Source organism: Erpetoichthys calabaricus, chromosome 11 (genome assembly GCF_900747795.2).
Source record: "Erpetoichthys calabaricus chromosome 11, fErpCal1.3, whole genome shotgun sequence".
NCBI classification, from domain to species: Eukaryota; Metazoa; Chordata; class Cladistia; order Polypteriformes; family Polypteridae; genus Erpetoichthys; species Erpetoichthys calabaricus.
Genome location: NC_041404.2, coordinates 123,203,176 through 123,215,616, shown reverse-complemented (window position 1 = coordinate 123,215,616; position 12,441 = coordinate 123,203,176). Strand labels below are relative to the sequence as shown.

General features: G+C 42.7%; 2 protein-coding genes across 2 annotated transcripts in view; one reads left to right on the top strand and one right to left on the bottom strand.

The window, feature by feature from the left end:
- Positions 1–9,038, top strand: part of chtf18 (CTF18, chromosome transmission fidelity factor 18 homolog (S. cerevisiae)) — a 37,773-nt gene extending 28,735 nt beyond the window's left edge. The window contains exons 18-21 of the mRNA XM_051933332.1: positions 5,007–5,151; positions 7,842–7,958; positions 8,368–8,431; positions 8,766–9,038. Coding sequence (XP_051789292.1) covers positions 5,007–5,151; positions 7,842–7,958; positions 8,368–8,431; positions 8,766–8,893 — 454 coding nt within the window. The 3' untranslated portion in view covers positions 8,894–9,038. The remainder of the gene's footprint in view (positions 1–5,006; positions 5,152–7,841; positions 7,959–8,367; positions 8,432–8,765) is intronic.
- Positions 9,039–9,175: 137 nt separating this feature from the next.
- On the bottom strand, positions 9,176–11,965 carry gng13b (guanine nucleotide binding protein (G protein), gamma 13b). Its single transcript, XM_028813807.2, has 3 exons — positions 11,840–11,965; positions 10,961–11,084; positions 9,176–9,319 (listed from the first exon to the last, which is right to left on the bottom strand). The coding sequence occupies exons 2-3, from the start codon at positions 11,056–11,058 to the stop codon at positions 9,214–9,216; spliced, it is 204 nt and encodes a 67-aa protein (XP_028669640.1). The 5' UTR covers positions 11,059–11,084; positions 11,840–11,965; the 3' UTR covers positions 9,176–9,213.
- Between the last annotated feature and the right edge of the window lie 476 nt (positions 11,966–12,441).

Genomic DNA, 12,441 nt, shown 5'->3' with positions numbered 1-12,441 from the left:
GTCCATCCTCGTCACACCCAGTGCAAATCTTAACATCTTTAACTCTGCCACCTCCACCTCTGTCTCCTGGTTTCTGGTCAGTGCCACCATCTCTAAACCATATAACATAGCTGGTCTCACTACTGTCCTGTAGACCTTCACTTACACTCTTGCTTATACCCGTCTGTCGCAAATCACTTCTGACACTCTTCTCCACCCATTTCACCCTGCCTGCACTCTCCTTTTCACCTCTCTTCCACAATCCCCTTTACTCTGAATTGTTGATCCCAAATATTTAAACTCCTCCACCTTCACCAACTCTACTCCCTGCATCCTCACCATTCCTCTGACCTCCCTCTCATTTACACACATGTATTCTGTCTTGTTTTTACTGACCTTCATTCCTCTCCTCTCTATAGCAAACCTACAACTCTCCAGGGTCTCCTTGACCCGCTCCCTACTCTCACTACAGATCACATCATCAGCAAACACCATAGTTCACGGGGACTCCTGTCTAATCTTGTCTGTCAACCTGTCTCATCACCATTGCAAATAAGAAAGGGCTCAGAGCCGATCCCTGATGTAATCCCACCTCCACCTTGAATGCATCCATCACTCCTATTGCAGACCTTAACACTGTCACACTTCCCTCATACATATTCTGTACAACGCTTACATACATCTCTGCCACTCCTGACTTCCTCGTACAATATCACAACTCCTCTCGAGGCACCCTGTCACATGCTTTCTCCAGGTCCACAAAGACGCAATGTAACTTTTTTTGGCCTTCTCTATACTTCTCCATCAACACCCTCAGAGCAAGCATCACATCTGTGGTGCTCTTTCCTGGCATGAAACCATACTGCTGCTCACTAATCCTCACCACCACCCTTCTTAACCAAGTTTCCACTACTCTTTCCCATAACTTCATGCTCTAGCTCATCAATTTTATCCCCCTGTAGTTAATACAGCTCTGCATATCCCCCTTATTCTTAAAAATCGGTACCAGTACACTTCTTCTCCACTCCTCAAGCATCCTCTCACTTCTCAAGATTCCATTAAACAATCTGGTTAAAAGCTCCACTGCCATCTCTCCTTAACACCTCCATGCTTCCACAGGTATATCATCTGGACCAACGGCTTTTCCATTCTTCATCCTTTCCATAGCTGTCCTTACTTTCTCTTTGCTAATCGGTTGCACTTCCTGATTCACTATCTCCACGTCATCCAACCTTCTCTCTCTCTCTCTCTCATTATCATCATTCATCAGCCTCTCAAAGTACTCTTTCCATCTGCTCAACACAACCTCCTCAGTTGTATGTTTCCATCTTTATCCTTTATCACCCTAACCTGCTGCACATCTTTCCCAGTTTGGTTCCTCTGTCTAGCCAATCAGTACAGGTCCTTTTCTCCCTCCTTAGTGTCCAACCTCTCATACAACTCATCATACGCCTTTTTTTTTTTTTTCTTTTTAGCCTTTGCCTCCTCTCTTTTCACCTTGCGCCTTATCTCCTTGTACTCTTGTCTTCTTTCTGCATCTTTCTGACTATCCCACTTCTTCATCGCCATCCTCTTCCTCTGTATACTCTACTGTACTTCCCCATTCCACCACCAGGTTTCCTTTTCCTCCTTCCTCTGTCCAGGTGTCATGCCAGCTGCAGTTGTCCAGCTGTCTGGCAACTCTTCACTGCCACCCAGTGCCTGTCTTACTTCTTCCCTAAACTCAACCTTGCAGTCTTCCTTTTTCAATTTCAACTATTTGATCTTTTGCTCTGCCCTCCCTCTCCTCCTCTTCTTCTTGATCTCCAACGTCATCCTACAAACCACTATCCTATGCTGCCTAACTACACTTTCCCCTGCCACCACTTTGCAGTCTTTAATCAACTTCAGATTGACTCTTCTCCATAGGATATAATCTACCTGTGTGCATCTTCCTCCACTCTTGTACGTCACCCTATGTTCCTCCCTCTTCTTAAAATACGTATTCACCAAAGCCATGTCCATCCTTTTGGCAAAATCCCTTCACCAACATGTCCATTGAAATCCGCTCCAATCACCACTTTCTGTCCCAGGGTACAGTGTCCATCACTTCATCCAACTCACTCCAAAAATCTTCTTTCTCATCCATCGATCACCTAACTTGCGGGGCAGATACACTAACAACATTCATCAGTCATTACTCTAACACTCTTTTCACCTCCAAAACACTCTTGACATACTGCTCCTTTAGAATAATCCTTACCCTATTTCTCTTCCCAGCCACACTATGATAGAACAATTTGAATCCACCTCCGATCCACCTGGCCTTACTCCCCTTTCATTTAGTCTCTTGTACGCACAATATACCAACCTTCATTCTCTCCATCATATCGGCTAACTCTCTTCCCTTACCAGTCATGCTGCCAACATTCAAAGTTCCTACCCTCAGTTCCACTCTCTTTACCTTCCTCCTGTCCTTCTGCCACCGGAAACGTCTCCCCCCTCTTCTTCTCCTTCTTCGGCCAACAGTAGCCCAATTTCTGCCAGCACCCTGTTGGCACTGGTGGCGGTCGTTGTTAACCTGGGGCTTGACCGATCCGGTATGGAAATTTGTATCGTTGTCTGCATATTGATCTGGCAAAATTTTACACCAGATGCCCTCCCCATTTATCCGGGCTTGGGAACAGCACAAAGAAACACACTGGTTTGTGCACCGCCTGTGGATGGGTTAGAACAATTAAAGCCTGAATGAAGAAAAATTTTGTATTTATAAACTGTAACATCTTATTCTGAGCAGATCAGAAATTACACCATTTTTAACTTGCACAGTAGCCAAAAAAATTAGATGTAATGTGAGACCCCAGGGGACTTAATCCAGGAACCCTGTCTTTTGCATGGGACTATTGTGGTTTCCCAACTTTTATATCTGACCAGGTTATTTTTTGGACAGCAGCGGCCTCTTTAAGATGCGTGTTTCTAGAAGTTAAATGAGCTGCAAATCCTTCAGACAACCATGAAAGCTTAGTGAGAAGACTTAAATAAGAGCTGGACGGCAGAGCTGGCAGGAGGACAACGTGCTGAAGACGGCTCCCACATAGACGCCCCATGCAGCATTCTACACTACAGGCTCGCTGCCAGGAGACTCTGTTCATTTCAGACTGGGGGATCCCACTGATTATTGCTCTGCTTCTTCTTTTACTTCTCTACTTATTTGTTTACTTGCCGTCTACACTGCATAAAGCTCTGCTGGACCAGACATTGGCAAACGAAACAGGCAGCCAGGAGGGATGATGCACTATGATCATGGCTATCCTGTCCTGATGGATAATAATTTATGTGAAGAGGGATGCTTATGCCCAGATGGAGGCTGGGCCTGGCATTTTCTGTAAGGAGGGACATTTTATTTTTGTTGCACCCACCACCGAGTGCCCATCTGTCCTGAAGTAGTTAGTTCTATAGCAGTATGTGGATGAATGAACATTTGATCTGTGGAGTGAATGGAGCTGTGTCAGTCCAGAAATTGTCTTGCCCATTTGACTCACTGCTGGCTGTATTTTCTGTTGAGTTGTGTCATTTCAGTCACTTTTGTTGAGAGCTGTGATGGAGTGGTTTACCTAATGTTGGGTGGGGGTGGTATTGGTGGAGGCCTGACCACTCTGTCACATTAATCCTAATCCCTCAGGCTTGGATGAGGATGTTGCTGCTCTTTTGTATTATCTAATCCTCTCTAATCTATCTCTGTTGATGCCTTGTGTTGTGGGCAACAAGTTCCTTTCCAATCCAGTGTTTTGGCTTCCTTTTAATAGTGGGCTGGTCAATCCATTTTAAGATAAATGGAAATATGTTTTACAGCAGACTGGATTTTGTCTTGTCAGACACAGATCCTCTTGACTTAGTGTGATTGCTCCTTGCTTTTGTTTTTCAGTCTTGTGGCAGTTATACTCTGAAAACCCACAAGTATTTGATCCTGATAATAGATAGGATGGAGTCTAAGCGGTGAAAGGGTGAATAAAACTAAAATGGAAACTAAATTTGCCTGTGTGGCATGTGACAGCAGTGGGATTTGCATTTGTAAATGTGCAGAGGCACACAGAGGAAAATCACAGCATCCAGCTTGTCGAATACTCTTTAAGCAGACTTGGTTTTTAGCAGCAGATTATTAGCTACCAAGAGGTGCAGTTGTTCATGATAGTCAGTGATTGAGACATTGGGCTACCTAGTAGTTTTTATGAGCTTTCAGTGTCTTACCCTGCACTATACTGCATATATGTGTGTGTGTCTGTTTGTCTGGAAATGCTTTTCTAAATTGGACAGTTAAATAAAAATGTTAAAATATACTACATACCATGAGCATTACTTCATAGAAATGCTCCCTTTCTATACCCACATAGCTGTTTAGCACGTCTCCATTCTCGGCCTAGTTACAGCAGATTGGCTACTGAATTGATGCCAGGCAGAGAAAGTCATAATTATGTTGAACGGTTGTATACTCAAAAGAAGGGAACACGGTTATTTTCCCGAGTATTGTATGTGATACATTTTGGCATGATAGTAAACCAAGGTCTTGACAGGACTCTTTAAAGTTACCCATCACTAAATTCTTTGTGCTTCTTCTCTACTTACTGGAACCCTCCCAAGAAATGCAACATTCTTCTGTTGTGTCTGCCTATAAATATGTGAGTCAATTCAAGATTTTCTGTATTTGATGGTCTTTTGTTCTTTAGACATGTTTCCATTTTATGGTCAGTGCCAGGATTCTGTAGATTTCTTTGGAGCTTTTGGAGTATTCCCTACCTGCAAGCTTACCTGGCTATGCTACCGCTCCCTCTATTTTCTCTATTTTCTCCATTTTGTTACACTACTTCTCTCATTTTCCTTGGTAGGGTCATTTACTGGAGTTGTTAAGATAATGAGCAGAGACATGGTTTGTAACTTAAATGATTTAATTATATTTTCCATTATCTTTATCAGCAAGCATCTTTCTCAAGGCTACATAGCTGCCTGATGCTACAGTAAACAAGTCTGAAAATTTATATTCTTATATATAGAAATGTGGAAGAGCTGTGCCACTTTCCAAATTTGCCACCACGAAGACAAATGACGTATCAGGCCAAGCAGATGATTGCTCGAGAAATTGAGGTGGAGAAAATGAGAAAGATGGAGGCTCTTATTCAGGCCCGCAACAGTAAGCGGGTGAGTGGTAAAGAAATTTGATTCATCTTTAAGTATTGTACAGCACAAGTCAAAGAATACTGTACATGGAAGTCTGTCATCATTTACACAGAATGTGTCTGCGTCTGGCAGCCAAAATATCCAGAGTAGTTCTCTTTTGCAGTAATTGGACCTATTTGTGTCAGAAACAAGAGGACTTACACATTTTCTTATTTAGTAAAATAATTTCAATATTTTGATTTTAGTATACCATTCCATCACACGTTTTGCAGTGTTCATATGGGTCCTGCACAACCTGGAAAGTCATGAAAAATTAACAAGCCAAAATCATGTACTGAAAAGTCCTTGAAATTCTTAAAAATATTTAAATAGTACTTAAATGTCATGGAAAACATTAAAGTGCATTCCAATAATATAGTGTCATGAGATGAAACATCCAATATTTTGTCCAGAAAAACGCATCTCAAATTAATATCACATTTAATGACTTTGCGCTTTAATGTCACCTTGTTTTGTGTGTGTGTGCACACGCCAACTGGTATAGTATGTAGTAGGTGTTAGCCTGCATGTCGAATTGTTAGTGCCGTTTTAGCATTAAATGGTATGTAGTTAGCAAAGTAAATTACACACTGTATATTAGACATGTCACTGTGATTTACTAAGCAGTCCAGCTGGCAGACTGTGTGTGCTTAACTTGAAATGGTTGGAAAATGCTGACTACAAAGATTGGTTTCAACAAGACAAATCAAATGAGCATTCGGCTGAGTGCCTTTATGAAGAAGTTTAACATTAGGAATATGGGCGAGTCCGCTTTGATAAGCCATACGAAAGGAAGTAAACATTGCATACTGAGGAAGAGCAAGGAATCCAGTAATTGTGTTAAGAATTGTTTTAGACCTTTTGCTGGGTTATCATCACATGTGACTGCCACACGCATAAGCTGTTCAAGTGGCAGTGGATTAGCTGGCAACAGCGCTGGTGAGAATTCTAGTCAGGCTAGTGATACTATATCCCCTTCCTTGTTTTCATATGTGATTAAAGTGAATATCTGAAATCCTCTGGGTATGAAATTTGATGGACAAGAATTAGTCATGGCGAAGGCCTTGTTTAACTTTTGCAGGAAATGTTTCCCAATAGTGAGAGCATATTGTTGAGAGTCATACAAGTGTGTATGGATGCCTTTCCCAAGGCATACTTTGTAGTTTTCATCCACAGCAATTTACTACCTAAAATATGTCAAAATATATATATTTTTATCATCATTTATTTGCCTAATATGGGTTGCTGGCACCCCAACACAGTAGAGTTTCTGTATTTTAACATGTGCTTTAAAGTATTCCATTTGTAAGCAGCACTTGAACAAAATATGCTTTTTTCCATGAGTTATTTACATCTTTTGCGTGTACATTTCAAAATATTGGTATGAGCCAGTTCTCTGCACACCACGTGTATAATGGCACAGTCGTTGTCCTGAAACTGATACATCTATTTTTAAAAAGTAACGGCCTTTCCCACAATGCTGTGTTACTGCACTGTTACAATAGGTAAGTAGCACAAGCTTCCATGTCAGTTTTAGTAAGTGGTCAGCAATTAAAATAGGCCACGTGTTTGAGTTCACATGTGTTCTTAGGTTCATGTAGTTTTGCCTTGGATATTCTGATCTAGAATGTAAAGTAGTCCTGGATTCTTGTGCTCTTTAATAATGGAAAAGTCATAAAGAGTTTGGAATTTGAAATGTACTGAAGTGTACAAACTCTGATTTTATTAACATTGATGTTTATTTTTTTTTTTAAAAAAGAGACCCCCTTCATTTCAAATGTAACAAACAGCAATAGCATAAGTGAAAAATGTAAGAATCGTTAAAAAAAAGTTTTATGCAAATGAGGAAGCCAATGGAGTGCCTTTTTTCAGCAAGCTGTGTAGAAAGAGCCATCTGTTTTTGAAAGACCCTCCACTAATCAAGAGGGCGCTGAAATGATACACACTGCCTGTGTGCTTAACCGTTCTATGGGGATAACCAGCCTGGTCGATTTGAAGTTGGTCTACTGGGACGCTTTGGTGAGCAGCAGCTGACCCTCTGTGTACCTGCTGTAGTTGTTATCCACATGGTTCATTCCACACTCTCTTACTTGGCGACCTGTTAATGAGGCCTGTGGAGACAGTTGCTGGGAGGCATCAGGCTGCACTGGTGCTTAGGGAAACATCTTTCTGAAATGTTGTGCATAAACAAGTGCCTGCAAATAATCTGAGGAGGAGTCTGGGTGGAAAGGAGCCTGGCAGCCTGGCACAGACTTGCCTAGCTAAGAGCTGATTCACCCTCAATGAGAACTCCTTTGTGTAATCATCTTGTCAAACAGTAATTACTCTTATGTTGTACCATCAAGTGTGTTGTATGGTAAGCACCCCAGGGAAACATAACAGTGCTTGCATTTCCTGCCTCCTGCGTGGTGAAAGAGGAATACTGTATGGCGCTCCACTCAAGGATTTAAAGTGGGCAGGCGGTATTGATAAAGACTTGATGGGGAGGTCTCTCTGAAAGAATAATGTGGCAATGAGCTGCTCTACCCAAGGGTTGTGGCTGTAGGTCTGAACTGCACTATTGGCACACCTCAGACTTGCCCAGGTTTGTGGCTTTGGCCTTTTGAAAGTCTGTATTTTACTTCATTATCTATGACTGGGCTTAGGGTGCATTTTTATTTTGTACTGTGCAGAATCAAGATGAGAATCTACAGGTGGACTGTAACAAAGATGAGAGCACAAAAGTCTCCATAAAGAACCACCAACAGAGGCTGGAAAATATTGTGAAGCAGGCCAGTATTCAAGACAAGGTAGGTAATCTGTTCAAAGATGGTGTCGAGATTTGCAGCATGGACAGACTGTTTGTGCAGAGCGCTCTGAGTTTTACAGCACAAGACCCTAACATTCCACAACAGACAGTGGCACAGTGACATGCACGGAAAAGGCCAGATGCCAACCTCTGGATGCTTTGCCTAGGGATTTCTAAGGATAATCCTTAACCGAGAGAAATCAGGTTAATGGAAGCTACAGCTTTGGCTTTATGGTGTCAGCAGATCCGCTTTGTGCCTGTTAGCTAGGAGTCTCCTGAAGCTCTTAGATGTTCACTTAGCACCCAGTAGAGGGGAACAAAGCTGACAAGTTAAATTGTAACGCTTTAGTACTGAAAGGATAATAAGATGCGGTCAACTTGGTCGTGACACTTCAATTTTGTTTTTACAGCCAGCAGTGGACTTCTTTGGGCGGTGTGTGATAAAGGAAAAATTATCATCTACCTCCACTACAGGTACTCCATGCACTTGTATAGATCTCATGGATTTTTTTTTTGTTTTTTATATTACAGAAGGAACAAACCAACACAGATTAAAAAGTAAATTAAGAAATATATAAATTTAATGGGGTTGTAACCAAGCCTGTTTTTTCCTGGCCTAGTCGGCTTTGTGTAGACAAATCAAGATACTTTTCTTTAAATTTTAATTCTTTTGAAAGGATTATAGAAGGTATTGGGAGGATTGAGGTATGGAAACCTATATCTTGCATGTCCCAAATTTGAGATCTTCTGCGTGGTGTATTTTTCTCTTTGCCCCGTATGTTTCTCTAAACTCAGTCCTATTTCTTCGAACCTGCAGCGGAATCAGCAGAGCAGCGAATTGGCAAAGCAGTAGGCAACAGTGATGTCTGGTTCCGGTTCAACGAGGGTGTGTCCAATGCAGTGAGGCGCAATGTGTACATCCGTGATCTTCTGTAGAATAAGAAGAAAGAGCAATTAGACATGTCAAGAAGCTATGCCTGTGACACTTCGTTGCTAATAAGGAACATGGAGTAGAAAACCTTTATTCCTACAGATCTCTTGTTGAAGCACTGAAGTACATTAAAGGAAAAATAGCCAGTTCTGTCCTTGTGTGTGGGCTTGTCTCTGGATTGCTGGTGTACATGTCCGGTATACTGTATATGAACTCACCATTTACATTTGTTTGTTTTTTTATTAAAGAGCTGACTCACTACTTTCTCACCTTTTTCTACTACAAAAGGTCGATATGTTCAGTGCCACACCCACTCGCGTTCCTACTAAAGAATAGAACACTTCCCCTTCTCCACCCAGGGATTATTCTTCATGAGCTCTTGGTTCAGGAATGGATCTTGTGGCACACGCTCTTCAATCCACTTCACCAGGCTGTGGACAGACAAGAAATAGAAAAGATGGTGTCACCTGACTTGGTCAAGAAGCCATCTGCATAAGCCATGCCATGAGTAAGCCAGAGACTACAGGGAGCAACAGTAACCTACAACAAGCTGCGACGAGAGTGGCGGATGTGGGGGAAACTAAGGGTTGTCTCTTGGGGGTGTGGTCACACTTAGGTTGTCACAGTAATGAGACCCCGGGGACAAGGCCCACAGAAAGCCTTCTTGTGCATCTGCTCATGACTTTCAAAAGGATTAATTATGAAAAGTCACTCGAGCAGTAGAGATGGTAACGGAACAGAGAACGATGATGGGCAGGTAAAACTCCATCCATCTTAAAATTTTAAAGTCGTTTATTATTTAATGTTGAAGATTATCACAAAGATACACAAAATGTCTTGGATTACCTTTAAAACCTCCCCCCCCCTTTTAATTAAGAATGCTGCTTGAACATGTCCATGGTCACATCAGTCAACATTAATTTTATATGGTGCCTTTCAGAGTGACTTTAATCACAGGGAACTAAAAAAAATAACACTCCCAAGCGATAGTAAAGCTATGTCTATATTATGAACTGCACGTTTCACACTGAGAGCTGCCATATTTGGTTTCCAAGCGGGAGTGAAGTGGAGGAGTGCCTTGAACAGCCCAACCTCTGAAGACACAAGCATGGAGGTACCTGGCAGGCTCATACAGAAGATAAGGTAACAGTGCTGTGAAAAAGAAAAGATGGAGTACAACATTGGCCTGGCATATCGACCAGTCCCAGTAAGAATCACCATTATGATAACTAAGAGAGTGCAACAGTAAATTAGCTGCCGTGTCTGAAAGTCAGTGGGAGTGGGGTCGCTGCACTTCAGTCTCCATGTAGCACCTTTTACTAATTTTTAGGGGGGTATGACTAAATCAGGAGCTGTCTTAGATGAAGAGTGAAGCACCCACTCACTAAACCTTGTATAGCAAAAATTATTGCAAATCTGGAAAGGTCTTCTCAAGATAAGGGGATAGAACAGTCCTTGCAGTGAACACTGCTTAGAATGTCAGAAATGGTGGATTAGTAGGAATAATTAATTTCTGAAGAGGGATATCACATCCACAGATTTTGCATAATGTCTTTCAAAGTAAGAATAACTAAAAGCAGATGGGCCATTAAATCTGACAAAAGTGTAGGAAGTGCATGTTCATGTCCAGAAGTTGTCAGAGTGAGCACTTTCCAAGGGTACTTCAAGAATAGTGAAAATGGGAGGAGTGTTAAATCAGGAGAAGTTCAGGCTAAGCAGTGAAACACTCAGCTGTTTACATCAACTGTTCCTTTTATGGCGCCTTTCACACCAAAGACACAGGAAATGTTCTGTCTAACGAAAGGCAGTGCTGCAGCATTCTTAAAACATTTTGGCACAAGAAGGAAAGTTTAACAGAAAAATGCAACATCTAGAGGATAAAGGTGTCTCTTCAATTCATCTTTTTATAGTACCTTTCTCAAAAGTATTTTGCAAATTATGGCTACCAACACGAATAAGGCTGTCAAATAAAAGCATAGCGAGGTCTCTTCTGTTCACCTTTACCTATCAACTTTTGTGGTAAGCTTTTGGAAGGAAAGGATGAACTAGCAGAGACATGCTGAGGTACTTACTCTGGGATGGTCTTGGAGGACATCTCTCTCTTGAAGGCTAGCTGATACTCTAGGCTCTCCACCTCCTTCTTCATCGTTGGCACATCCATCTCATCCATGGTCTCCGTTTCAGCCAGCTTGAAAACTGGAAGTGAGCAAAACAGGTCCTTTAGTAAATGTGCTTAGGCTGTTCTGGAAGAGCTGGAGTCCAAGTTGGACTTGTGACAGAGTGGTCAGCCGGGTCTCTATGACCGTGGTGACATCCACAGAACTGGAGATGCGCTCAGAGGTGCTGGAGCATCTGCGCTACTCTCAGCTCAGTGTGCCCTTTGTGCTTTCGCTGTGTGAGAGCTGCTTTGCATGCTGTCAGCAATAATTAGCATTGGAAATCTGAGAGAATGCCATCTCCAGATGGAAATTCAAATAATTAAAATAGAGGCGAGCCTACTGCCGGTGGCTGCTCTGATCACTGCTACTCTCAACTTAGCATGAAGAAATCTTGTATCTCTAGGCAGCTGAGGAATTTACGCTTCAAAGATACGGGGAATGGAATCGCACATCGCTTTAGGGTGACCCTAAACTAACGGTCGGTGTGTCCCCTTCGGTGTAGACACTGATGCTGGCTGGCGGGGGGTGGGGGGGGGCGTAGGGGTTCACGTGGTTCTTTTTGACTTCTCACACAAGAAGCCCCTCCTCTTGCATGTGATAGAGGCAAGATTTTGTTTTCCTTTAGACAAGACCCCAAATTCTCCTCGACATACTTTCATCGCCCGCTTTTCTTGTGCCAACCCGGCTGCAACACGCGGGGTTGTGAGCGCTCATCCAGAGGCATAGCTCTCATCAGTCTCATTCGGCGCTCCCCATCTCAGCCCACCTCCCACCCTGCGCAACAACTCCTACCTGAAAATGACTTTTTATGCTTCTTCTGGGTTTTTTTTTTCTTCTTCTTCTTCCTCCTCCTCCTCCGCCTGCTGTCCTGCCGAGTGCTTGCGCTGCTCGGATTCGTTGCCTTTTATGTAAAATCCGGCCGCTGTGCGGTGGGGAGGAGGAGAAGGAGGAGGCTGTGGTGACAGAGAGGCGATCCCGCAGGTATTGGGTGGGTGACGTCAGCTGGGACCCCTCCGGGAGCGTCTAAAACAAGTATGCAAATGCCGGGTAGGTCATTACCAGTTCTCTCTGCCGTACGAACTGGACAATGACCCTTCTCTCGCGCTCTCTCTCAGCTCACTGTAGTGGTCGTACTGTTAAGGTTTGTCAGTTTAGTTTAAAACCCCTCTCCGAACACCCTCTCTTCTATATGGACAGCCTAGACAATGCCTTACAGCCTTGCTCACTGAACAGGGACCCTTTTTCAAAGTGTTAAACGGACATCCTGGGCCTATGTAGGAATATTTTGACGAAAATGTTTCTGTATTCACCAACTGTTCTCTGGACACACGTAAATGTCACTTTATTCTGGACTTACAGCCTTAACGGGCATGGCTTTTGTTTTTTAATTACCT

What these genes read in the sequence shown, in the direction of transcription:
- gng13b (XM_028813807.2), bottom strand. Translation starts at nt 11,058, where the DNA reads ATGGATGAGATGGATGTGCCAACGATGAAGAAGGAGGTGGAGAGCCTA. An exon ending in TCCTCCAAGACCATCCCAGA is followed by an intron (nt 9,320 to 10,960) that starts GTAAGTACCTCA and finishes GTCTGTCCACAG; the next exon opens with CCTGGTGAAGTGGATTGAAG.